This window comes from Tinamus guttatus, unplaced genomic scaffold (genome assembly GCF_059628265.1).
Source record: "Tinamus guttatus ecotype Peru unplaced genomic scaffold, ASM5962826v1 Tinamus_guttatus_pri_ptg000716l, whole genome shotgun sequence".
Taxonomy (NCBI): domain Eukaryota; kingdom Metazoa; phylum Chordata; class Aves; order Tinamiformes; family Tinamidae; genus Tinamus; species Tinamus guttatus.
The window spans coordinates 4,016,417-4,041,674 of record NW_028289250.1 but is presented as its reverse complement, the minus strand read 5'-3'; the positions used below and the strand labels follow the sequence as shown (position 1 = coordinate 4,041,674).

General features: G+C 41.4%; 1 protein-coding gene across 2 annotated transcripts in view; it reads right to left on the bottom strand.

Annotated features, from left to right (window-relative positions):
- Positions 1-551: 551 nt before the first annotated feature.
- Positions 552-25,258, bottom strand: part of FNDC1 (fibronectin type III domain containing 1) — a 44,033-nt gene continuing 19,326 nt past the window's right edge. Inside the window, exons 11-19 of one of the 2 annotated variants that reach the window (XM_010212521.2) lie at positions 20,396-20,464; positions 19,064-19,225; positions 15,988-16,218; positions 15,480-15,588; positions 7,975-8,054; positions 6,072-6,101; positions 3,659-3,820; positions 2,480-2,602; positions 552-1,039 (exon numbers count right to left, since the gene is read on the bottom strand). In XM_010212521.2, the coding sequence (XP_010210823.2) occupies positions 924-1,039; positions 2,480-2,602; positions 3,659-3,820; positions 6,072-6,101; positions 7,975-8,054; positions 15,480-15,588; positions 15,988-16,218; positions 19,064-19,225; positions 20,396-20,464 (1,082 nt within the window). In that variant the 3' untranslated portion in view covers positions 552-923. The remainder of the gene's footprint in view (positions 1,040-2,479; positions 2,603-3,658; positions 3,821-6,071; positions 6,102-7,974; positions 8,055-15,479; positions 15,589-15,987; positions 16,219-19,063; positions 19,226-20,395; positions 20,465-25,258) is intronic. The other variant, XM_088537072.1, reaches the window with a different exon arrangement.

Below are 25,258 nucleotides of genomic sequence, written 5' to 3'. Positions count from 1 at the left end.
GATTTTAAACTGTAAAGGATAGAAAGCTTAGCTGATCCTGATAAACTGCTGGATAAGTGTTTTTGGCACACTGGCAAGGGTAGAGGAATGGACTTCCACTGAACACCCAGTCCAAAGGCTGACGAGGAAGCTCGACACACGTCTTTGGTGAATAAATCAAACGTTAGTTCAACAGCACTCACAAGAATCACAGAATCACAGCTGTGATACAGCTCTTTCCACGGATAATATATTGTGCATAGTAATATCTCAAAGAAATAACAGCACCTTTTACATAAAAATTCCAAACATATTTATCTAGTGAACAAGAAAATCTCAGCATCTCTAAGCAGTACTTCTGCAGATGTACAGTACTGTATTTATATAGATATATATATATATAAAAGTGAATTTACATCGTGACTTGGTGCTTAGTCCAGCAGTGGGCGAACCCAGAGAGCAAGTCTTCAGGAGGATACATGGCCTTTGGTGGGTGGCACGGCTGCAGAGTGGGCCCGCAGCACCGCGCTCGGCAGCTGGGCCAGAGCTGAGCATTCCTTTAAGCAAGCACAGCATGCTTAGGTCATTCCCGCGGGATACAAGACACTTCCACATTTGCATAACTAATACAGTTCTAGTTTTCACAGGTTGCACACGTTGCAACCCCCTCTTGGTGCCGTAAAGACCTGGAGAAGAAAGGTAGGGCACCATACTCAAATCCTGTCCACGCTCCCAAACAGAGAAATCGAGCAGCACCACAGGTTTTGGCTGATAAAGTGGGGCCATGTTTGGCTTGACGGGGGTTTCCTGAGCAGCTGGTCTTCACTGGTTTGCCTCATTTCTCTTTATTTCTTCCTTTTTCGAATCAGCTGCTCACAGTCCTCCAGTAGAATTCATCCGAAAAGCATGGCCAGTGCGTGCTGCCTGGGATGGGGAGCAGACTGCTACCATTTCCCTGGGATGGGGACGCCACACTCGTACCAGCCCACGTAGTAATAGGGTGTCATGTGCCCAATGCGCCCGAACGACACCGGCTCCTGGCGGTACTGCCGGTAATACCCTGTGGGGAGAAAAACACCCGTTTGCACCGAAAGACAAAGACAACGCAACCTGCAAAAGGGACAGGTGCCACGAGAGTCAATCCCGCAGCCAAAATAAAAGCTAGGAAGCAGTCTGCCAAGAAGCTTCATCAAAGAGATTTACTAGCCCTGGTATTTGTCCTAGATTTTTCTCGACTCACTCTGATTCTTTATATTTCTTCTACTTTTGACTGGTTTCAGCATTCAAAATCTCTTAACTATTGTATAATTCTGCAATCTGCCAAAGAGCTTCTGCATTTCGTGGTAAAAAGAGGTTGTATTTCAGCAGCATTTATGAAGCTTGCAAAATCAGTTTAAATTTATGGAGGACTCCAGGATAAAAAATACCATCATCATGACCTCTTATGAGCTCATATTATCTCATAAGAAGCAAGAAGTATCAATAATCAGCATATCACAAAACAAAAAGCTGGCATTTCTTGCAGCAAATATGAAGTTGTGCCCTCTTCTCCCCTTCTGATAGCCTTTCCCTTCATCCGTACAAAGAATGTAACTGCTTAAAGCATTAAGAAAGGCACAGCATTCTTTTCTGCATAGTTTATGCACTGGAACATCTGAAACATTGATGATCATGCCAATAATAAAATTTCCACATACTCTGTATCTCTGTCTCCTAGACCAAGTAATACACCACTAGATTAAATTCTTTTGAATAGAGAAATGCAATATTTCCCTGTGCTATATAAATGTCAGTGACTACTTCAGTTTCTTCCTGGTATGGCCACCATGAAAAGAGTATTAACAAATAACTTAGTATGAAAACCATTAAAGCTAAAGCCACCGGAATAATGTGAATCAAATGATTCATTGAAAAGAGTGGCTGATTTCCATGACCGAGTTCCTTCTGTAGAGCAAGCTGTCACTCTCTTGGCTATGCTAGTCTGGCAATTTACTCAGAGGAACATCTTCAAGAAGAGAATTTCACCAGGATGGAAATGATCTGTCAGGCCATATTATAAGGGCTGCAGTCTGACCTTAATCACTAGACATTCTCCAATCCGTTTTGCACTGAATGAACTGGTCAGAGACCATTTGCAAAAGCCTTACTTGCATAGCTGTAGGTGGTCACTTGATTCAGTGAAGCAGACCTCATAACCGGCAGAAAGGTTTCATAGAATTATACCTTTTTTTACATTTTGTTATTGTAAGGTTTTATATGCCTCTCTCTCTTTTTCTTCCTGTCTTTATCTCAACACCCACAAGCCTCTGTAGCTTTGCAATCCATTAAGCCATGTACAAAACTATCTCACAGACCCACAGCCTACTGCCTCGGCAGGACTCCTCAGAGAGGCACCAGCAGCTGTGGACCAGGAACCAACCTCTGAGCCCCAGTCCCATGCCCCCTAATTTGGACTGGGCAAAGAGCACCCAGCCAGCATCCCACTCCTGCGTTGCCATACCTCGGATGGTGGGCAGGGCGTCAATGTATGTCTGAGGTCCCGTTCTCCCATCCATGTGTGAATCCACGAACTGGCAGTGGTCCTCGCCCCTTCCCCAGCTGTCCCCGATGCTATAGAAGGTGTCTGAAGAGTGACATGGACAGATTATTTTACTCATCATTGCAGAGAGTCTTATCTTAGTTTGGGATGCTCTTCTAGTGACAGGAAAGTAGACATGTGAGAAAGCAGCTAAGTATTACAGCGACAAACAGCAATATATCTATGAATAAGCAGTGGCTGAAAAGAGAGACCAAGGGGAATTCAGGAAAAGAGGAATATTTTCTAGCTCAGTAAGGAATATTTCCCATTTTACAAGTCCATGGACAGAATCCATTGCAGCACAGATGTCAGGTGGAAGGAATTTCAACCACAACAGTCATCTCAATGTGTAATGAGAAAGTAAAAACAGCGCCATACGCCAATGCCATTAGTTTGACAGCAGTCCCAAGTGACAGCTCTAATAGATGGCGTGGGTTCTGCCGCCCTGACTGTTTATTACATATTCAAACACTGTCTTCAAATAATGCAAATGTCGTGCCGTAAAAATAACACACTAGCACTGTCTAATAATCTCAGTACTCTGCAACTGCAATATGGAAAGTTTTTGTCATTCTCTCTCAGGAAATACATCCCAATAAGAGCTAGTATTAACTCTTAGCAGTACTGGTCATCTGGGCAGGTGGGGCAATACCGTGTCCCTCTCCTCTGCTCTCCACTGTGATCGGCCCTGGGGATCTCCAGGGCCCACAGCTCTACCCCACCACATGCCACCCTGGCCCATGTGCCTACAGGGCGAGCGTTAGACTTCACAGGGAGATGTGTAGGGAGCACAACTTTGCTTTCACAGTACAGAGCCCTGTGCTTTCTTAGTATATAAATGCACACTTTTTCAAGTTTTCAAGTGAAATTTTCAACAGTTTCCTGCTTAGAGAGCTCTGCCCAAAAGCTAATGCCAAGGGATAAGCACAAGGCCATGGGTGGAAAAGCAGGGCAGCCAGGCTGTCACTACTAACCTTCTCAAGGGAAAAACTCCAAAACTATTACATGATTCTTTCATAGATTCAGAGAGAAGTGAAGAAAGGGAGGAAATGGACATGACATCAACTAACCACACTTCAGAAAAATAATCTTGCTGCCTACCTTTCAGGTCATCACTGAGGTAAATCTTGTACCGTAGTGAGTTGCAAAGAACCACTCCGACAAATTTGCGGTACCAAGTTCGTTTCACATACTGCTTGCCACTGCAGTCCGAATAGGTGGGGTCATATTTAAAAGTGAATGGGATCCAGATAGGTTCACCACCTTGAAGAAAGAAATTAGTATTATGGACAGGTGTAGGCATTTTAGTCTGAGTTTTCTCCAGATTAACATTTCATACTGTGTTTTAAAACAAATGTTGCAGCAGATGCATGTCCTTTCTAGAAACAGAAATCAAAATTAAAGAACAAATATTTTAAAAAAAGAAGATTTAGGCGAGAAACTTGATTAAATTCCTTCTAGGCAGTAGTCAATAATAACTGTTAAAATGGTAAAAAAAAAAAATGACTGCATATGCTATGCATATGCTTAAAACTATAGTTTTAAGTAAACAGTCTCACTGTTTTAGCAAGACATGTGCTGTTCTCAATGACAAGGATATATTTTTTTCTTTTTAAACAGAGCCTGACCTTAGGTCAGACAATGACAGTATCTGAATATGCACTTGTATTTTAACACTAAGTATAAAATTTAATCTTTTTGCTAAAGAACAGGTGTTAAAAATTCTGCAGGGAGTAACAGTCTACGAAATAAAGTCCACTCTTGCAATCTGGTTAAAAATATGCAATGAGAAATCCACTTTTCTCTTTTGTTTTCTCACATTACATCAAAACAGATTAGGTTACAGCCAAAGACGATACAGATCTTTTCTGAGGACCTCTATCCAGAACACTATTGCAGAGACAACTTTTAAATTATATTGCAAAACATTCAGGGCTCTAATTGGCTTGCCAAAATGTTTGCTTAATACTAAGCAAGGGTATATAAGTTCTTCTGAAATGGCTCTTGTATTAATGTATACAGACCGATACAAAAAGCTCTCACTATGAAAACTGGCTAGCTACTTTCTAGCTACTGCCCAGAGCCTTGTTTTCACTGGGCTATTTTGAGGTAGTTTACAACTGAGAAGAACCTTTTCAAAGTGTAACTTTGGTTTTTGTTAAGAATTCTTCCTCCTCACTAAGCACATGGATCAAATCTTACAACTGCTTGCACGTGAGAAGCATATCAGTAATCCTCAAAACACCACAGGAATGGACACAAATATAACTGGATTGACTTTAGGAAATTAGTCACATAGCAAAAGGATTCTGTGATTTTGGCCATAGATTTGTCTTCAGAATAAAGTCATTATCTATTTCTAGAAGGCAGTATTATTGTTATCAATAGCCTGCTTTTGTTCATCACTTTTGACCCACTCCAACAATCCTGATGAATACATCTAGTATCTCCTGTAAGAGCTGAGCTGAATTCTCAGATGCTCTTCATTTCCAGAGGTTCCCAGAGCTCTGGTACCTCTTACCTCTACCATTACAACTACATATTTCCTCTTTGTCCAGCTGAAGCAGAAACTAAAAATACAATGACCATCACCTGCCAAGACCTCCTTTGCATGAGCAGACCCCTAAATTACTGACTGTAAATAACCTGAAGCTGGCCAAGGACACAGCTTCTGCTCTCTGGGGCCTCCCATAGTGAGTGTCAGACTTATGGGGATCTGTGCATTATGAGAGACATCTGCGAGGACACTGGAATAAGCTAACATACATAACAGGAAATAGGAGGGAGGGAGACAGTGGACATTGTTTTCACAAATGATGTAGTTGTTCCTGAACTAATTAGCCAAACTAGTTAGGGAAGTTGACAGGGAGTAATAACCATCACGCCTTCTCTCCCGCTTCCCTGCAGGAAAGTATGGATTGCCTAAGGTCACAGTACCAACGTTCTGGTCAGCAAGGTTGTTCCTAGCACCAGGAAAGGAGCTCTCCTGGTGGGCTGAATGCACCATAGAAACAAGCAGGAGGTAAAGTTAGCCTGGAAATGCAAAGCAAGCTCAATAGCTTCACAGCATATCCCTCTCATTCAGCTTGATTACAAATCCTGGAACCTTTTCTTTTTTCATTATTTATTTATAGGAGTGTTATGATCAATATAAATGAGCGTAACAGCTAGAGAAGGACTGATTACACTGTTCAGTCTGTGCTCAGGCAATTAAGGGACATGGATTCAGAAGCAATACAGTCTGGTGCTTATATTGCTGATCAATAAAAGCTGTTGTACCAGGCATAAGACTTGCCAAAATCGATAAACTTATGTATCTGCACAAGATTTCTTTTCAAAGATCAGAAAAATGTGTTCTGAAATAGAAAATGCTTTGTGAATTAGCACAAAAAAAATTCTATTTCTGCTTAAACCTCTAGCTGAAGCTCTCTGTTAACATGTTTCTAACATCAGTGTTGTTGCTTTGCACGTTTAATGGACTTTATGAAAAAAAAAAATCCAGAATCAGACTTACCAGGTGGTCTAACAATGAGGAGGGGATTGTCTAGAATGAAACAAATACAAAAGAAATATTTTAGTATTTTGTCCCAAACCTCATTCTATAATGGCAAATATATAGCATCACTCACAAAAATGTCAGCAAGCTCTGAAACCGATCACCTCCTTTCAGAGGTTCCTCAAATCAGACAGAAAAGTTCACTTCAGGGCCCTGCATATGCAGCTTAAGCAACACCTGCAGGCCTAATTTTCAGAGGGAAATGTAACCTACATTTTGTATGCAAATCTCAGACATCCCTTTTTAGCATAATTGTGTAGCACTATTTATGAACGTGTAAAATCTATCATTTTAACTCCTTTTATCCCAGTGGTAGAATTTCAGTAAGAGCCACCCAGAGAGCTTAGGGACTGCTGTCCAGTATGTAAATAGCTTCTGCTCAACTTATATGCTCTCTGTTTGAAAGAAAGAATAAAAGAATAAATGTGGAATAAGGTTAACTCAACTGTCTCTAATGCATAAACACCTTTGTATGCATTACACTGCATCTTGTGACTGGCCCTACTGAACATAAGATGCCCAAAGAAAAAGCACTGTGCTTATTTACTCTTTGGAAAGAAAGATTCCAGGGCGCCTTTACTGTTTGATGAAATAGAGCAAAGGCTTTCTTTTCCCTTCTGTGTATTACTGAGTGTAAGAGTTAACATTTTCAATAAACTTAATCCCATGATCACAAGCTGCTTTCAAAAAACTCTGGGCAATAGCTAAAACACTGGCAAATATTTCTGCCAGCACAAGGACTGTGCTAGGAATGAGCAGAAAAACAGAGCGTTGTTCATCAGTTCAAACCTTTCAACTCCACTAGAAGAGCACTCTGGACTAGTCATCTCTCTCTCTCCTGATTTATTCCATCGCTGTAGCTGCACCACTTGCTTTTAGATTTAGCAACTGCTTTTGTACTTGTGCCAGTTGGAAAGATACCTTCTCTTGCCACATGACAAATGAAAGATCAGAACTGCAAATAAAACTGTAAATTTGATGGATTTAACCTGCTAAATAAAGTTCACAAGGTGGCTGATTTGAAATGGAATAACAGATTTGATGCATACGTAAGGTTGTATTATTTCTTTAAAGCATTGTGAATATGTTACCTAGGACCATCTACTTATCTTGCATCTTTGTCTCCTTTCTGTGAAGACTCACTTCTGTAGGTTTTAAAGGGTCTTCTGAAGCGAGCAAAATAAACAGGATGAAACAAAAGGGGCATGACAGGGACAGAATCCACCAGTATTGCCAGAAGGGCAAAATTTGTAGTCCTGGAGGACCATGAATGTTTTGCTCAAGTAAAGATCGAAGAATTTATCCCTTGTTATTCAAGAGGGTCATGGGCTTTTGGCTCAGTGGAAAAAAATGAAACGGATAAAAAAAAAAAAAAAGCTCATTTAACATACTATTTTTAGTACGGGCTGGTGCTTTTAAACACTGTGAAAGAAGTCAAAAAAGGAAAGGAGAACTTTGCCCGTCTGATGGAACAATTGTTTCCTGTATTTCTTCCAGGGACAACTGCTTCCAACTGTTCAGCTGCTCACAATTAGGGAGTTAATTTATTAAATGTCTGGTCAATCTATCACTTCCCATTGCTTCTATATTTTTGAACATTAATAGTAATTTAAATTGCATTTTAGATTTTACTTCTTGTTCCCCTGATGATCACCTTAATATCACTTGCATTTTCATAGTGGTATTAGGAAAGCATATTATTTTCCCAGCTTTATTGCAAACAGATGATTAGCCTAAAAATAATCTCAAAGCAGCAAATTTGGGATGTTTATCATTATTACCATGCTGGTTTCAATTTCTGACCTGCCTCATCCATTACTAGGAAGTCATCTTTGAGATGAAAATAGAAAGCAAAGCATACCAGATTCAGTGATAAATGAGACTGAAGAGCTAACAGGTCCATAACCAAAGGGATTCTTTGCTTGGACTTTAAAATAATAACTGAAACAAAAAGAGAAGGAAAATAAGATTAAAACATCTATTCCACAGCAATGGCTAGATTATAAAATATAAATAAAATGCAATATAAAAATAGGGTGAGAATTAAACCAGCTGAGTTCAGGTGCCCATCACAATAAATGCAGTTAGATAATCAGCCAGGGACAGCTGTTACAGAAAGATATCTCTTCTTTTTTCTTTTTTTTTTTTTAACCCCACTTCCAACAAACACGCACAATTATATTCACTTTTGGTTGAAACAACTAAAAATAGTAGAATAAAAGAAAAAATTGCAAGGAAACAAATTAATCTCAGGGACGGCAGTTTAAAACTAGAGTAACTCCCACGAAATCAGTGGCATAAACTGCAATGTAGAGCTGGGTCAGATTACTCTGAGATCAGAAAGAATCAAACCTTTGACCTTAAATTATAAACTCTAGAAGCATTAAGATCACAAATTTTCTGAATGACATGAAAAAGCTTCATATGTTGACTTGCTGATTATTTGGGCCATGAATCTCCACAGTATTGATATCACATGCTTAACCCAAAGTGCAGGAGTAGCCACTAGAAAGCCACCCTCTGCTTGGCAGAAGCAAGATTATTCTGACACTTGGTGATCTTAAGCACACTTTTATTTCATTTCTACACACAGTGGGTTTTTTCAGTTGGTCCCTACCCTGACCTTTTTTTTTCCAGATTAATGTTTTCTTTGCTTCCGTTTTATTTTTTCCAGACCAACAGAAACCGACTAGAATTGAAGACCACTGTAAAAAATTCAAGTACAGCATTTTTGTAAGTGTCAGTATTGAAGGTTTGCTTGCTCAAATTCATTCTTGTAAAGAAATTAAGAGAAAATAGGTATGACCACGCGTCTCTAACAGCCCCACAGCGCTCGGGGCTCGCCCTGCCCGCTCAGTCCCAAGCAGGGGTCTCCAGAGGCGCGACACCCACGCAGGCCACGCGCGATGCACGCGGCGCGCGCTCGGGCAAGAAGGGCCCTAAGCGCCTGCGTTGCCTCCCGCGGTAATTTCCCTTCCGGGTCACACGGCTGATGCTCCTCAGCTTGGGAAACCAGGCGAGGTTGCAGGCCGTGGTTAAATCCAGATGGAAAGGGGCTTAGCTTATGAGGAATACCGACTGCAGCATGCAAGGGTCGCAAAGGGAACCCGAGTGGGACCTTGGGGCTCTCCGTCAGCCAGCTGTCTTCAACCAGTAGAGCTGGTCTTTGCTCCCTGACATCCCCACCTCCTCTTGGGCTCCTCAAACTGACTCCTGAGAATAGCTCAACACTGATGAAACTAATCACACTGATAAACTAGAAGAGAACTAGCCTGCTTTTGCTTTTTCATTAAAAGAAATGCCATTTTTTCATGCAAGATCAACTGGCTTGTCACAGAATGAAACCAATTCCTATGAAAACACTGAAGAGATGTTAAAATAGCTTCTGCTTCTTCAGCAGAAGGATAGCAGCCATGCAAACACAGTTTTGCTGGGAAACAGGTGGGAATGCCAGAGCTCCTCCTTGCTCCCTTCCTAAGCCCCATGGGCTGGTGCAGTCAGGGAGTTCAGCGCAGAGGCTGCGGGAACAGGAATGTCCTGAGCCACCAATGGCTGAAGCGTCACCTCTCCTTGGTGCCAGCCCTGCAGCCCCCACATGGTCAGAGCCTCTGCAAGGACCCACTCCCGACCCCACACAGTGACGAGGTCTGCTGCATCCTACGGCTCACGCTGTGCCTTGGGCACTTCACTCTCCCAAAGAGCACAGCTGCCAGGGGGCTGCTTTAATTCGCTGGCTGCCCTTGCCCTCAAAGGACACCTGGGCCCGTGGTGTGACAGGCTCCATCCACACCTGCCTCACACGGCTGCACCTTTTCCACTTGGCTCTGGGCAGGGAAGTACATGAGGCCAAACCCAGGGACACGGCTGCTATTCCTCACACTGGCTCCTGAAAGGGCCACAGGGCAGCCTAACACCTCACTGACCTAGCCCAGCATGTGGTTTAGCTTGAGCAGAAGTGCAGGAGAGAAAGCTCTCCTGCCTAAATTTTTTTTTTTTTTGTAATGATTCAATGATGATGACAACTGTATGAATCGCTGGCTTTTTGATGCTTCCCAACAGGTAGCACTGATAATTAGATAATATCTTTGCAACACAGTAACATCTTGTGTATGAAACTTCCAGGGCCCTTCATATGCCTATGTTAATAGTAGCTTCAAAACATTCCCAAGAGATACAGGAGGCACATGGTTCACACTTAATACAGGAAAAAGCAGCTGGAGATGAACACTTCCATGCTCAAAATTCATCTACTTAAGTGGGGAAAAAGCATGCAGTTGCATATCTAATATATAATGCAGTAGCTGGTTGCCTAAGCAAAGAGGGCAACTGTGTATTCAGGTGCCCACGTACATAAACGGCCATCTGGGACATGATCGTTCAACCTGTGAGACTGACTGTTGGGAAAAAAAAGTGATGAAATCATGAGGATTTTTCTTCACTACATGAGGGAAATTAGTTCCTAAGCCTTTTTATACACAAGAAGCCTGTAGCAGTGTCAGAAAGAGAGCCAGGTTTCATGATGTGCTGATTGGTGATTTAACCATAGAGCATGCTATGACTGCGGTATTAAGAATGCCGATAAAACATTGCAGTCAGGCTGCATTTCTTCTTCAGACATGACAAATAAAAAACAAACTGCCAAATCCTTCCCAGATCCAGGCATTTGAGAGTTTCATTAGTCAGAATCTTTGTTTATTTGCCTTACGGCTGCTGATTTTGCCAGGAAATATAAAATCAGTGTAACTTAGCTGTTCTTCATGACTCAATAAAGAAATACATGAAAGAATAAAATTTGTAATGTAGTAATTGGCTGTGCTTTGATAGCAGTTTGCTTAACCAGAATTGTAATGTATAGAAGTATAAGTAATAACCTATAAGCATACAAAAAATCACAACTGCAGCAAATGCAATACCATGCACATTGGTTACTTTTGCATTTACCACACATTTGGTTACTTTACTTGGTTTACATGCAAAAAAAGCTATTCTTCCTAAAAATAAAGCTCCTTTGAGATCCTATATGCTACTTCTACTGACATGTCAAGAAAGGACATAATAAATTGTAACATAAAAATGAGTAAGTACTATTTTTATTCATTTACACTGTGACTAATCATATCACCATACCTGCCACTTAGAGCAAAACGAAAGATTTTTATGACCTAATTCCAAGCATCTTTCTTCTGTTGGAAATAAGTAGTTTGCACTCATAGCTATAAAGTGAGATAATCACTCAGCACACTAATAACAGAAGCAGCTGTTTTCAAGCAGCGTGCTAGCCACAAATCATTTTCCCAGCCGCTCGGGATGCATGCTTCCATAAGGACTTTCCCATACTTTCTCCAGGGCGCGCTGAGGAGGCGGGATGCCGGCCAGCTGTGGCGTGAAAGGCGCACAGCTGCACAGAGGCAGCAGCCCCACCAGCAGCGTCCCCACCAGCGCGTGCAGAACACAGCAAGGGCTGTGGAAACCCTGCCAGGCTCAGATCCTACTAACGCAAAGTATCCTTCTCCACCAAAGCTAAGCTACCACTAGATGTATCACAAAGCTTTAAAAGTAAATATAAGAGCAGGCACCAGAGCTGTGCTGAAGAGGAGATTCCTACAGAGCTGTTGTGAGGCAGGTGTGGGCCTACACATGTGACAAGGCTTCACTCCCAAACCAACATCTCACCTGTTTTGTGCTGTTCTGGTGGCACAAAGCAATCAGTTGCGGATTTGGATGCTTGTTGGACATTAAAGCTACTTTGCTTTAATGGGGATATAGAAAGGAAAGAAGAATTCTCACTACATCTGGCCCCCAGAGCCAGGAGATCAAGCCACTGTTTGTAATTGTGAGCCCTGAGTGGATGTTTGAGAACCTCCTGTGAAGGACCCCAAACAAGGCTGGAATTAGTAGCAGGCAATCCAGGATCAAAACAGCCCCAAAGGGAATGCAAATCAAGTGCAAAAGGAAGAAGGTTTGATGGGACATGGAGATATGGCAGTAAGGGGTAAGTGTTTTAAATCAGGAAACTACCTAATCACTCCCGTGAGGCATTGCCACAGCTTTCCTGCAGAAAAGCTGGAAAAGGTCCAACCACTTTCAAGAGGGCGTTTGAAATGTCAAAGATGCTGTTTAAGCATTTAATAAAGTTTTTGGAAATTCAAGTCTTACATTCACTTGTCCCAAGGAAGCAGCTCCTATGCCACTAAAGCCAACCAGAGCTTAGCTAACAGACAAGCTTCCACTATGCAGATGGAGGCGAAACCCAGCCTGAAAATAAATCTTACCTTAGATTTAGATTTTTGTTTTGTTCTGTTCTGTAAAAGCTAAATACTAGGTAGACGAAAGCTCAGGATGTGCAGAATTTGAACTGTAATTTTGTGTAATGCTCTCCTCAAAGTGTTTTCCAAGATATGGTGACAGCTTCAAATCTTCTGGAGCTGATTTTTGCTGAGATGCTAACCCTTTTCTGACAGGGCTTGCACACCACAGATTGAACCACCAATAACCCCTCATATAGAATGGGCAGAATCAATATCATCTGTGTACAGTAAATCTGACTTAATCAGAGATTTCTCACAAAATGCCTTCATGATGCAAACACATAATTTTTAGACTAACTGTAGACTCCAGGCCATATTTTCCTAATTAGTCATGGGGCTCTTTACTAGTGGTTAGGGAGTTATTTTTAAGATGAAAAATATGCAATCAATTCCGTCTGTGGATTTGGAGAATGAAAATGAGATCGGCTGATAAACACAATTTTCCTGCTGAAAAGAGCCCTCCTATTCTACCACAGACCCCACATGAAGCTTTATTTCTTCCACCGAGGGCATAATAGAGGCCAATGTATTACACCACTCTTCAGAAAGATGCTAGGGAAATAATACGCTTAAATAGTGTTTGAACTTCCCTACTTTGAAACTTGAAAATTGGCAGGGGAGTCATAAAGTCCCTGCATAAGCCTTTTGCTGCTCCTATAAAAAATCCATTCAAATTCAGCCAAATTGTGAACTTCTGAAACTTGGAGCTCTCGCACATCTCGGCAGATGTAGGGCAGGCTGGCAGCTCCCTTCCCCACTGCTTCCCTCTGCAGTCAGTCCTTGAGATGCTGGGCACGGGGAAGTAGGAGCTATAGCAGGCATTCCACGTTGTCCATAGGGATCACAGGAGAAGGACGCTTCACTGTGAGGGGGTGAGGAGCTGGGTCTGGAGGGTGGAAGTGGCAGAGAAGTAAGTGATGGAGAAGCACGGGCAGGGCAACCTTGGATGTATTGGTGATGCCTCATGGCCTCACCATGGCCTCATGAGCTGTGAGCAGTGGGGGAATGGAGGGGAAGCTACAGAAAACTGAGGAGGAGAAAAATGGCTGGGGATGTAAGGGAGACTGGGATGCAGAGGTAGGAGGAGGAACTGAGAGGCAGAAGGAGAGAGGCTTAGAGAAAGGATAGAGAAAGGAAACAGGAGAGCATTAGGCTACCAGGCACATCACAGCAGCCAAGAAGCCTGCTTGGCTCTGGCTTTAGCACAGACTCGTATCATTAAGGTGAAAGGGACTTCTGGGCATCTGTAGTCCAGCCTCCTCCTCAAAGCAGGGCTAACCGAAATTAGGCTGCTCAGGACACAACCCAGTCCAGTTGTGAATACCTCTAAGGGTGGAGAGTCCACAGCCTCTGTGGCAACCTGCTCTATTCTGGTGCTGAACCACCTTCTCTTGCCCCCAAGCTGAGTAGTAAACTTCCAAAACAACGGCAGCACGCGATGCTGCTGTATCTTCACCTGAAGTTCAGACAGACTCTTACTGCTTGAACTTAAGGAACTGCTTTCAGCACCTTCCTACAACAGCCAACAAGGACATGACAAAATGTTTTTCATCTCATTTTGCAAACATTTCCTGGTCAGCAGCAGACTATTGGTGATGAGGAGCCTTGCATCCTACTGCTGTTTCTGGGAACAGTATGTCATCTACAGTTATTTCAAAACTGACAATAATTGAGTAGAACCACCACAAAAAGCACTGTAATATGATCAGAAAAAAAAGTGTCAGGTCATATTTGAGAACTAACAACTGCACTACATTAACTTGTCATGAGCTTTGGTTAATTTATTAAGATTTTAGTTTAAGAACATGCTGAAATAGATCTATGTTTTCTATGTTGAGGTTTATGATTTTAGCAATTAAACAGATTTCTTAACTATAAGAGAATTTATACAGCTGTTCATACAAGTAAGACCTGCACTCTTAAGGAACTGCTTTTAATCCAGTCTTGTCCTTTTCTATGAATCACTTTGAAAAGAAAAAAACATTTAGTTGAGACTATTCCTCTCTCTTCTGCATAGCTCTGAACTTGTGCACCTGCTCTAGGATCAGACGCTAATTCCAGGGTACAGTCCCACAGTACTCCTACATTCCTAAAAGCACCAGCAACACATGCTCCTGGTCTACAGCAAATGCTAGTCACTAGCTTATGAAGGTCACCAGTATATGAAAAGGAATCACCTAGTCCAAGACAGAAGCACCAAGAGTGTTTCAGACTTGGAATTGGATAGAAAAATACAAAGAGACACCAAGTAGCTGCCAAAAGAAGTGGTTTTAAAGTATCTCCTGTATGCCCAATCACTTTGCACTGAACCACCATGAATTATTCCAATATCACACAACATGTGTATTCCTGATTTGCCCTTTCTGTGAGATTTTTGCAAGCTAAAGACCTAAAGCTACTGCCAAGCTAAGTTTGGGCAATTGTCACTGCCTTATCATATACCTCCAAGCCTTCTCCTCCAGTAGAGCTAATGTGAGCTGACAGCAAAAACAAATCATAGAGTAGAGCCCACGGGTGATTAAATCCTGGCTATGCAAGGATGTAGGAATGGTCGCATTATGTCACACCAAAGGTCTCCTCTTTCGATATTGTCTCCAGCAGTGGCCGCCAGCATGTGCTCAGGAAGAGAATGGGAACATACAAAAACAGAGTTGTACCCTCCAGCATCCCCTCCTCACTTCCAGCAGTCTTTCCTAGGTAATCTCTATCATCTCAAGAAAGTACCTCACAAAATAAAGTGTTTTAATACTTTGAAATACTGATAAGATTTTTGATTTTTTTTTTCAAAAAATCAAATTGATTTCAAAAAATCATTTTTTCTATTACTGATATGTATTTTTATATACACAAATAAATATAAATGTCACAGAGTCATCTAATTAGCAACAATGCGATAAACGTATCATATAATTGAAGTATCCATTTGCTGTCAAACAGAATTAGTAAAATCTAGATCAGATGGAGGCATTTATATCAAGGCCAAGAAAAATAATCAGTAATCAGCAAGATTTGTTTTACTTTCCTAACAGAACTGAAAAACAAGGGATCAAAAGCTTACCGTGTATTTGGCTTCAGGTTCTCAATTGGCAGATGAGTACTCCCTGCAGTCCTGGTTGACCACTTATTCTTTAAAAAGTCATCATAAGATGCACTATAAACCAGATAGCCTGTAAATGAGGAATATAAATACTTGTGAAGATTCTAAATTTAAATTGGTGATAGCCTAGATCTTAGGTGATGAAGATTTTATTGGTTAAAAGGAATGAAAGTCGTATGTTAGGAATCCAAATGTCAGGCATGTTAGGCATCCAGAATTTTGAAACTTCTGTATTGGCATGAGTTGATCTTTCTGGCCCATGTCTACTCCTGACAGATGAGAGAGAGCCCTTTCTTTCTCCTCAGGATCTCGTTTACAACTTTACAACTTTTATGAGAGGTTAACTCAATTTAAGGCAAAGATCTTCATTTGACCAAACTTCCTTTTCTTTCACTCCCCAAACTCACTCAGGAAAACAGCCCCACATCCCCAGGCACTGAGGCCACCAAAGCTGCCATTCCTGCAATACCTGTCACCATGTCTCCTTGAGCAGGTTTGGCCCAGTCCACAATGACAAAGGAATGGCAGCCTTCTACTGCCACAACAGTGATGTTGTGAGGGGCCTTCAGAGGACGTAGCTCTCTCTCTTTAAGGTCATTAGGAATGATTTCATCAAGGCTTTCCACTTGGAAGTGCTCTAGAGCCTCTGTCAAGGAGCAGGGAGCTGCTGGGTCTTTGTTTAGATAGGTCACGTAAGGGGCTGAAAGAGATAAGGAAGGGTGACATTCAATTAGCAGTTTGTAGATACCAGCTGAGAAGCACACTGACAGACTATTTCCTGAAAAAAAGAGCATGAGGTTTTGTGATGCTTTTTAAAATTCCTTCTCCTGCAGCCTGTTGAAACTACTGCATGAAGACAAAACCAGAGTGAAGCAAGGCTTTGCTTTGTGGGCTGGTGTAAAGGCAACGGGATTACCTTGCTGCATCCCAGCAAGGGAATGTGGGACTTGGAGGGAGGCTTTTGCTTGAGATGTTGTTAGTTCACAGTGTGGAGTGGGTATGTTCACTGGAACAGGCTGCCCAGAGAGGTTGTAGAGTCTCCTCCTCTGGAGATCTTCAAAACCCGCTTGGACGCAGTCCTGTGCCACGTGCTCTAGGTGTCCCTGCATATGCAGGGGGTTTGGACTAGATGATCTCTAGAGGTCCCTTCCAACCCTAAGCATTCTATGATTCTATGATTCTATGATTTTATTCTTAACAATAAAAATTAGACTTTCATTTCCTGAAATTCCAGCATGTACATCTACAATTTCCATGAAGATTTTGTTTTTCAATTTCTGATGCTGTGTAGATTCTTTATGGAGTCTTCCTACAAGTTCACCTATTGATAGCACCAAGCAGTCCATCAAATGACACAGTCAATATGACTCCCTCTATTCAGAGCAAGAGCCAGGCACCACTGCAACTTGGGAAGACACCATTGGATTATTTGTGCACAGTTGCTCTATAGCGACTGCTTCCAGCTGAGATTTGGCAGGCAAAGACCAACATAAAGTCCTATGTGTGCTTTCTTTCCTTCTCTTGTGCCACTCTAACCAGACTTTTATACTTTGCCAAAACAATTTAGAAAGTAATAAAAAAAAAAAAAAAAAAAAAAAAAAAAGATCTGGCGTTCTCCAAGTAAGCAAGCAGTGTTCAAATCCCAGCAGCTGATTGTGGCGGTGCCAATGCTTGGAAAATGAGAGGCCTCAGAGGTCTGCTTAAGAGAGCATGGAAACCATTCACTGATCTCTGCAAGCAAAAACCACTGATGTATGGCTCACTCTCAGCTTGGCTGATGAGTCAGGAGAGGTGGGATGGCAATATTCAGACCTACCCCACAGTCACGAGTGTCACAGCCAGAACGACGAGCTTTACAAGAGGCAGAAGAGGGTAGTCTGATTGCAGGGCCTTCCACAGACCGCTGTCCACTTTTCTGGATGGCTGGGAGAACATCACCTTCCTCAGCCTTTCACATGTGAAAACAGCTCCCTGCCAGGGCCTTAGACCAAGGTCTAAGACCTCAGCCAGGTCTTAGTGGTTGGTCCTTAAATAAATCACACCAAAGCTTGGGGGAGACAGGAGGGAACAAGAAGAGTAATTCCAAGGTGAAGCCTCACTAGTTAACAGACTGATGTGGTTCCCTGCATATTAACGGGCTGGGAGTCGTGATGTGAGAAGTCTCTACCTTCCAGGCCTTTTCTCCCAACATGTAACTTCGATTTCTAGAAGCCTTATACTGACCAGAATTGCACTTTGGTTCACAAAAAGACTAAACTTTTAATCGCCTTAAATGTCACTATAGTGTTCAAAGTAAGGACTATAAAGCTTGTTTTTGGAAATGTTTATTCAAAAACAATAATATATTCTGCTGAGATTATAGTATTTTTTACCTACTGCCTTGAAGTATTCATAAGCCAACATTTCTTGGTTTATCGTATTGGATTTTGTGCCCTAAAGGGAGATTTTTTGGATCTGGCAATAAAGTTAATTTTAGCCCTTCTGTCTAAAAGAGTCAAGGACTGTCACTGATAGAGCTGAAAAGCAACGTGATGAAACTGTCTGGACAAGGGGAACCTGAAGATGCATGGAGAAAAGGCATATATAAAAACAAATCTTTATGAGCAGACCATCACTTTGAGCCACATGAAGCTTGTGGATGTTAGAAATGAAGGCAAGACATGAAGTTGTCAAGAGTCAAAGTTGACCTCAAGCCATTCTTCTGTAATTGAACTCATGTCCACAACCCTGGTTGGGCCAGCAGCTGACCTAATCCTCAGTTGAAGAGCCAGAGGTTTGTAATAGGCTCCCAGAGGGCTACCAATTCAGGGTGAAGACTGGATTCCACAGTCCTACCACCTCGAATCCCTTCAGTCTGGCCATGAGTTGCTCCTCTGCCATAGAAGCACAGCAGCTTTGAAGCGAGGGAACCTTGCCAACCTACACACTTCATCAGCTTCACAAATATAGGAGCCAGCCTTTTGGGTCTTGGTGATATACTAGAAGTTCCTTCTAGAACTATGAAGGAAAGCTATCAATAGCAAAGTGAAGTCTACATCTATCAGTTTTACTTTTTGGAAAGTTCACATCTAATATTTCATTAATTCTTTGACTTTCCCCAATGTCCTGCATGAAGTACATCAAGTTCTCCTTTGATCCTCATGCTCATGCAAGGTTGGTGAAAGTTGCCTGAGGCAGTAGAAAAGAAATTGGTTCTTCAGAGGAAGACTTTCATCTGTATGAAGACTCGCACTGACTGAACTACTGGTGTGAATTTAAACTGATGCACCAGAGGAGACACCTCTTACTGACTTTAGCTAAAGCAAACACAATGTTGCATTGTTTCAAAAAAATGGTGTAAGTCCACATATAGAGATGTAAATATCAAAGCTATGAACAAAGTCCTGCTGTTTGGGTTTTCCAGGAGGCAGCCCTTATAAGGACTACAGGCTATTTTGTTGGACATATTTGTGCAGTGGCCTCAGCTTAAGGTATGACCTTGCTAGAACATAAACTATTTGCAGTACAAATAATAAGCTACATTAAAAAAAAAAGTATATCCTTACCAGTGAACCGTTTCTTCCCAGCAATATCATATTCTGACAGAGGGCTGGTACCAACAACACTAGTCTCTGGGTAGACAATTTCCGACTCTGTTGTTGTAGAAGTAGTGGTGGTAGTGACAGTGGTGGTGGTTGGGGGCAAAGTGCTCTCGAAAAACTCATAATCTTCAGAGGAAACATAAAATGAAAATGTTAGCTTGCTTCACATTATTTTGGCATGCCTCTGAGAATGGAAGTGTATGCACCACAAGCCACAGTCCCACAGGAATGCCAAGCACTCTCTGACAGCTGGGGCAAATTTCTTATGGCACTCTAGGGCAGTATCTACCACACTGCAGTCTTGCAAGAGTTTCTGAAAATGTGATGGAAAGCAAGAACAAAGTCTTTGCCTCGCAATACTAAGGTCATTGCTGATTTAGACCTCGCTCACACAGGTAGAGAACCATGGTAAATAAATGCACTCGTATGGCAATATTCCAAACTCGGTTCTACTACCACCTCCTGCTGCAACCCTCAAAGGAAGAGAGTACAGTAACTGAATCCCTGGCTGTGCTCCTAAAATGCTGAAAATTAAGGGAGTGAAAAAGATTACTTTTTTAAACAACCTGTGTGCTATTCTTCTGTAATCCTAAAACTGGTTCATACTGCTCCAGAATCCTCAAAATCCAGTCTTGTTCTTGCCATTAGCAGTCCCATTAGGTCCATAGGGAAGGTAAATCTCTGGGCAATTTTCCCTCAGTTTATGACAACTAAGTAGAAAGTAAGAAAAACCTATTGCAGTGCTAAGCCATTTGCTCTACTGCTCAGAGATCTTCAGCTGTTGGTCTAGGAGCCCACGAGCAAACAGATGAAGGTAACTGACACAGTGAAAGACCTAGTTCCATGCATCCACTTTCTCATGGTAAGGAACCCTATATGGAAACTGGTACTCAATCCCATTACATCTAATGTTCTTTTAAAAGCTACTGGGATAAACAACTGATGAACACAGAATGAAGGGCAAAGAACCATTTGGCATTGCTGTCCTATCCCCATAGAGGTTCTGGGGCTCTAGTCATCGCCCGGAGTTATTTCTCTTTAAACATCTGTTTTCTGCAGATGACAACTACCCCTCCAGGCAGATCTAGCAAAAGTCTTTTACATTAAGGATATTTCACTTCCAAGAAACAATTGTCTTGGGAATCCCCATTCTTCGCACAACATATGACTCTAGAAAGCTATTCCAGCTCACCACTGCCTCTTAAAGTTCTATTCATTAACTGGCCTTCTACAACCCAAATTCAAATTAAAAAAAAATCCCACTTGCAAGAGACTTTCACGAGAGTCAAACAGTACCATCATCGTATACCACGTACGCCTCCGGAGTGGCTGTCGCATCTGAATCCAGTCCTGAGAATGTATCTCCTGAAGAAGAAGAAGAAAAAATTATAAGAATTCAGCTGCATTTTCTCCACCTTCCTAACAAATTACATCTTGAATAAAGTTTAAAATAGAAATCTTTAGCCAATTAATTTGTAAGGAAATAAGACAACTGCCAAGTTTCCAGATAACACAGTGACACTCCTCTTCATATTCACAACAGATGAGTAGCTAACCTCAATTAGTCAGGAGTTTTGCTGGAGGAAAACAGCTTCAGACCTGTAATGCACCTTTTGGGAAGTCTGCACTGGGCCACAGGATTCTTGGAGCAAAGGCAGTACTGTCAGCACCCCACGTAACACTCAGGTTGGGATTTCATAATGTTTCATAGTCTCAGGAGCAGTTTACATGAGGAATTCATATGTACAAAATAGATCAAGCAGTTCATACAAACTGAAAATCTCTATTCAAATATTTTTTACATATAATAAAATACAAACAACCCAGACAGCAATGTTTATGCCTACAAGTGGTGCAGCTCAAAAGGAACAGACTTGTAAAATAATGCAGAGGTTTTACTTTTTACTGGCTCTCGTCTGATCCCACAGACTGAATGCCCATTGCAGGCTGGGGCACTTGCACATGATCCTGAAGCCCATCTCCTGATTTGGTTTCAGCCAGAACGAATCCAGTTCGTGTGCACTGAAAACCCTCCACCAGGCAAACGGACAGGACTGTGAGGTGCACATCAAAAGCACACTCCCCATCCACACCAAAAACCAATGCAGATGCACTCACAGACTTCCCAGATGCCTATTCCTACGTATCATCTCGTCATCTCTGCAGGTCAGGCATCCAGCACCTGATACTCGGTGGCAAATTCCGGAAGCCTCCCTGGACATGATGAGAACAGCATTTCCCTTACGCTACTCAGGAAGCCAGAGAGCACACAAAGTTTGGACCAGCCTCAAAACGCAATGGAAAGTGTTTTGTTGGAATCCACTGCAGGTGGAATCAGAAGTCTTCACTTAAACATTAGGGTTGGGGAGAGGCCAGTGTGCAAATAAAGGTAAGGGAAAGGCAAGACTGACCTTAAGATCAATCTTTAAAAAATGACAACCTATGTGTAGCTCTTTACATGAAAAGTAAAAAAAAAAAAAAAAAAAAAAGTATTACTTGCATTAAGGCTCTACTCTAAATGTTACAAAATTTCAGTAACCCATTTCAAATAAACCACAAACATAATCTGAACCATACCTTTGCATTTTGTATTTTATATTTTTATTTAGAACTAACAATTAATGTACAAAGATTGTTTTATTATACTACAATGGTGTCTTTTAAAAACAACTTGAATAACACAGCAGTGATATAAATGCCAAAACAAGCTATGACAGCAGAAGAAATTAGTTCATTCAGTCACTTTCATTTAGCAAAACTTTTTTTTTTTATTTTTCTGACAGCCTTCTGCAGAAAATCATCAGGAGATCATTTTAGGCTAGAAATCCACTTGACCTCTGTGAGGCTAGTGAGTGACCCAGCAGACTGTGTTTTGAATCCAGCAGATATCCTCACCACAGCTGGTTAGTCCAAACCAATGTCTGCAATACATACAGTTTTGCTTGGTTAGGTCAAAGTCCTTGCAGAGGCTCAGATGTGCAAAAAATCTGGAGGTCTTCATGGGCAGATTTCAATGTGCTCACACATATTAGCTTTTAAAATTTTTGTCTACGTATCAGTGTAAGTAATTTCTCTTGTCTATTGCTGTTTGGTCATAAACTTCTATTTCTCTTTCTCTGTTCCTATACATTAACTGAGGCATGATGATGATGATAAAGTGCTCCAAAAAAACCAAAATGCTTTATCATTATAATTGTCTCCCTTTATATCTGTTGGAATTCTCCAGCTTGTTTCAAGTCTTCTTGCTGTAGTTCTTCAGTTAGCACTGCCTGTATCAAATGTAACTAAGCCTTGGCAAGATTGTTTGCCATGGTCTCTTGACATCTGAAAGAGCGGCAGACTACACACTTCACATATGAGTAGAAAGTGTTTATGAATCCACCATTTTTCTCTGTGAATTCACTGAAAGTTTAGTTCTTTTCACTGATAAACCACACTTGTGTGGCTAAACTCCTTCCTGAAAGTTAAATACTGCTGAATCTAGTAAAGTGCTGACAAAAATTTCTGCTGGGATGTGCAAGTATTCTGCCAGATAGTTAACGAGTATGCCAAAGCTTAAGCAGAACATGTGACGGGGTTTTTGGCACTTGCAGCCTCCAGCTGTTTGTGAGTCGAGCACTTAGTGACAAAATATCAAGCTTTGGCAGAAGCAGTATTTCCCTAGATGAACTGGAGTATTTTCTAGACTCAGAGAAGAAAGACATGTAAAATACTTTTCTGGAAGGATCAAGAAAGAACTGCATGAACTATTTTGGTAGCTCAAGTAGCAGTTGTTTATCCTTCTTAAAATTGATACAGTAACATAGCCATTGTTAAGTAAATACCATAAAGGTGCTTTCTTTCCAAGCATATTCCTCTATGCAGGATATTTTGCTGCATTTCTCAAATGTTGGGGCCAGTGACCAAAATGCCAGTAAGGAGAAGAGGCAGTAAAAAAAAAAATGTATATATTCTTCAGAGAAATGTTAAAAACTGCCAGGTAGGGACTAATAATTGTTCAAGCTGTATAGCACATTAGTAGTAGAGACGTAGAGATCTAAGACCTGCTTGTCCTTTCAGTCTTCTGCTTTGATGGATTTGCAGATGCTGTTGAAGTGCTGGACAGTTAAAGACGCAAAACTGTTCTTACCAAATAGGCAGGCTGCGTTAAAAAAAAAATTCATTCATGCCTCTTTTAAAGTTCAAAGCTTCAGCAAGACCAGCTGGCAGAAAGAAAAGAAAACAACAGAATGTTTTCTAATGTTCATTAAATCACACAAAAAAATTCCCAACCCACACCTTTGCTAAAAATGGTACTAGGCTAAGTGAAAGCTTTTTATTGTTCTGCTTCTGGAGCCTGTGCTCAGATTCAGCCCAGACACATTTCATGAACTGTATCACAGAAATAAATACCTACTCTTATTGAATATAGGGCTATCCAGCAGTCAAAGCAGAAATTCAGTCAAAAGGGAAACTACGGGCTTTGCATCCCACTTAATACAAAACATAAAAAAGCAAACAAAAAAATGCAACTTTCACATTGAGAAAAGCCACCTTTTCTGCAAAGATTCCTTGTTAATATGGAGAGGCCTTTCCTCAGCAGGGTAACAGCACAGGATTGCAAGGTTTTCTGATGCATTAGAGTGAAGCAATGGATAGAATAAGAGCAGTGTATACAAGCAACATAGACAAGCAACTTGTCTGAGAAGTGCAACTCATCGTTGAGTGAAGAATAGGTGAGGAAAGGCAGTAAAGAGAATAGAAAGATGATAAGAAAAAAAGAAACACTCACCAGATAGAAAGCCAGTTCCTTTAGAAGTAGGCCAAGCTACACTGAGACCATGCTAAAAGACCATGGCTCACAAAATAATCTCAAAGGCGTTAGAAGGAGATACAACAGGAATTCCTAAGGCTGATCAGTGTCAAGATTGAGTTTGGCTGCGCTAATTAAAAGCAGTATGGTCACTGAAAAGTTATGCTTTCCATAGCCAAAGAATATTGCACAAAACATCCTGTACTACATGATGCTACCAAAATCCTCAATGTATGGCATATATATTGTAGGACCATTTAATAAAAGGCAAAACCAAAACCAAAATAAAACAACAATAAAAAATATTTAATGACCATGTCATTTATATGTAAATACTTATGTATGTACAGATACACATGCACACATACCTATGTGTACATATTCACATGTGTATATAAACTGTGTATATCAATACTAGACACACTTCTTACCTAGTATATGCGGTAAGGCAATTTTCAGTCTTCTGCTTCTGAGATCCTTTCCAAAGGCGTCGTCCTTACTTAGGCTCACCGTTGCTGAAGCCATGTATTTCCATATCTTCTGCACTCTTTAAATTGATAGTTCATCTTCCCAGGCCAAGATTATATGACCTGCTTGTTAAGCTACTTTGGCTTCAGAGATACAGATGAATTCAGGAAAGGTTGGTGGGGGCAGTTAACTAACGATTAAAACCAGCCACTGCAGTCATCAGATGCCTGACTGCACAACCTCCTGCTTAGCTTATGGCTATACTTGCCCCTACTTGTATTTCCCTATTTCCAGGCTCAGCTGGGGACTGCCTGTGAATGAAAGGGATGGAAACTACAGTGGCACTCCCTGATGCAGCTCTGCAAAATAACCAGCCGACTGGTTTGCCATGCAACATTCAAGTGATGAAGGGGTAAAACCTGGTAGAAACAGGCTCAACACCCACTGACTCCAGTGGATTTATACTTGCTTACTTTGGAACTCAGTTCAACATCATGTCCTAAGCTTGTGTAACCGCAACAGGGAAAAAATGACATTCACTGTCACAGCCTTATATTTTCAGATGAGAAAGGAATTAATCTACAGCTCTCTGCCCTGTATGTGCAGTCAGGGTTGTCTTTTCCCAGCTTCATCACTGCTGTGCTACATTCCTGCTTGACAATCTCTATCTTCAAGAGCTGGCAAGAAGACAAGAATTTCGTTTTTAAAAGCTTGTCCCATCTTATGTGGGATATCAACATATTTCCATGAAAAACTTGAGCTTGGAGGCAAGCTGATGTTTTCCAATGCAAAACCATTTTCCCCCTCAAAGCCTTCTACAGCTGCTCTAATATCAGCTTCTAAGTTATCCCTTGGACAAAAAACTCTTTTCAAAGGTAGATTCTTTCCTGCCATACATT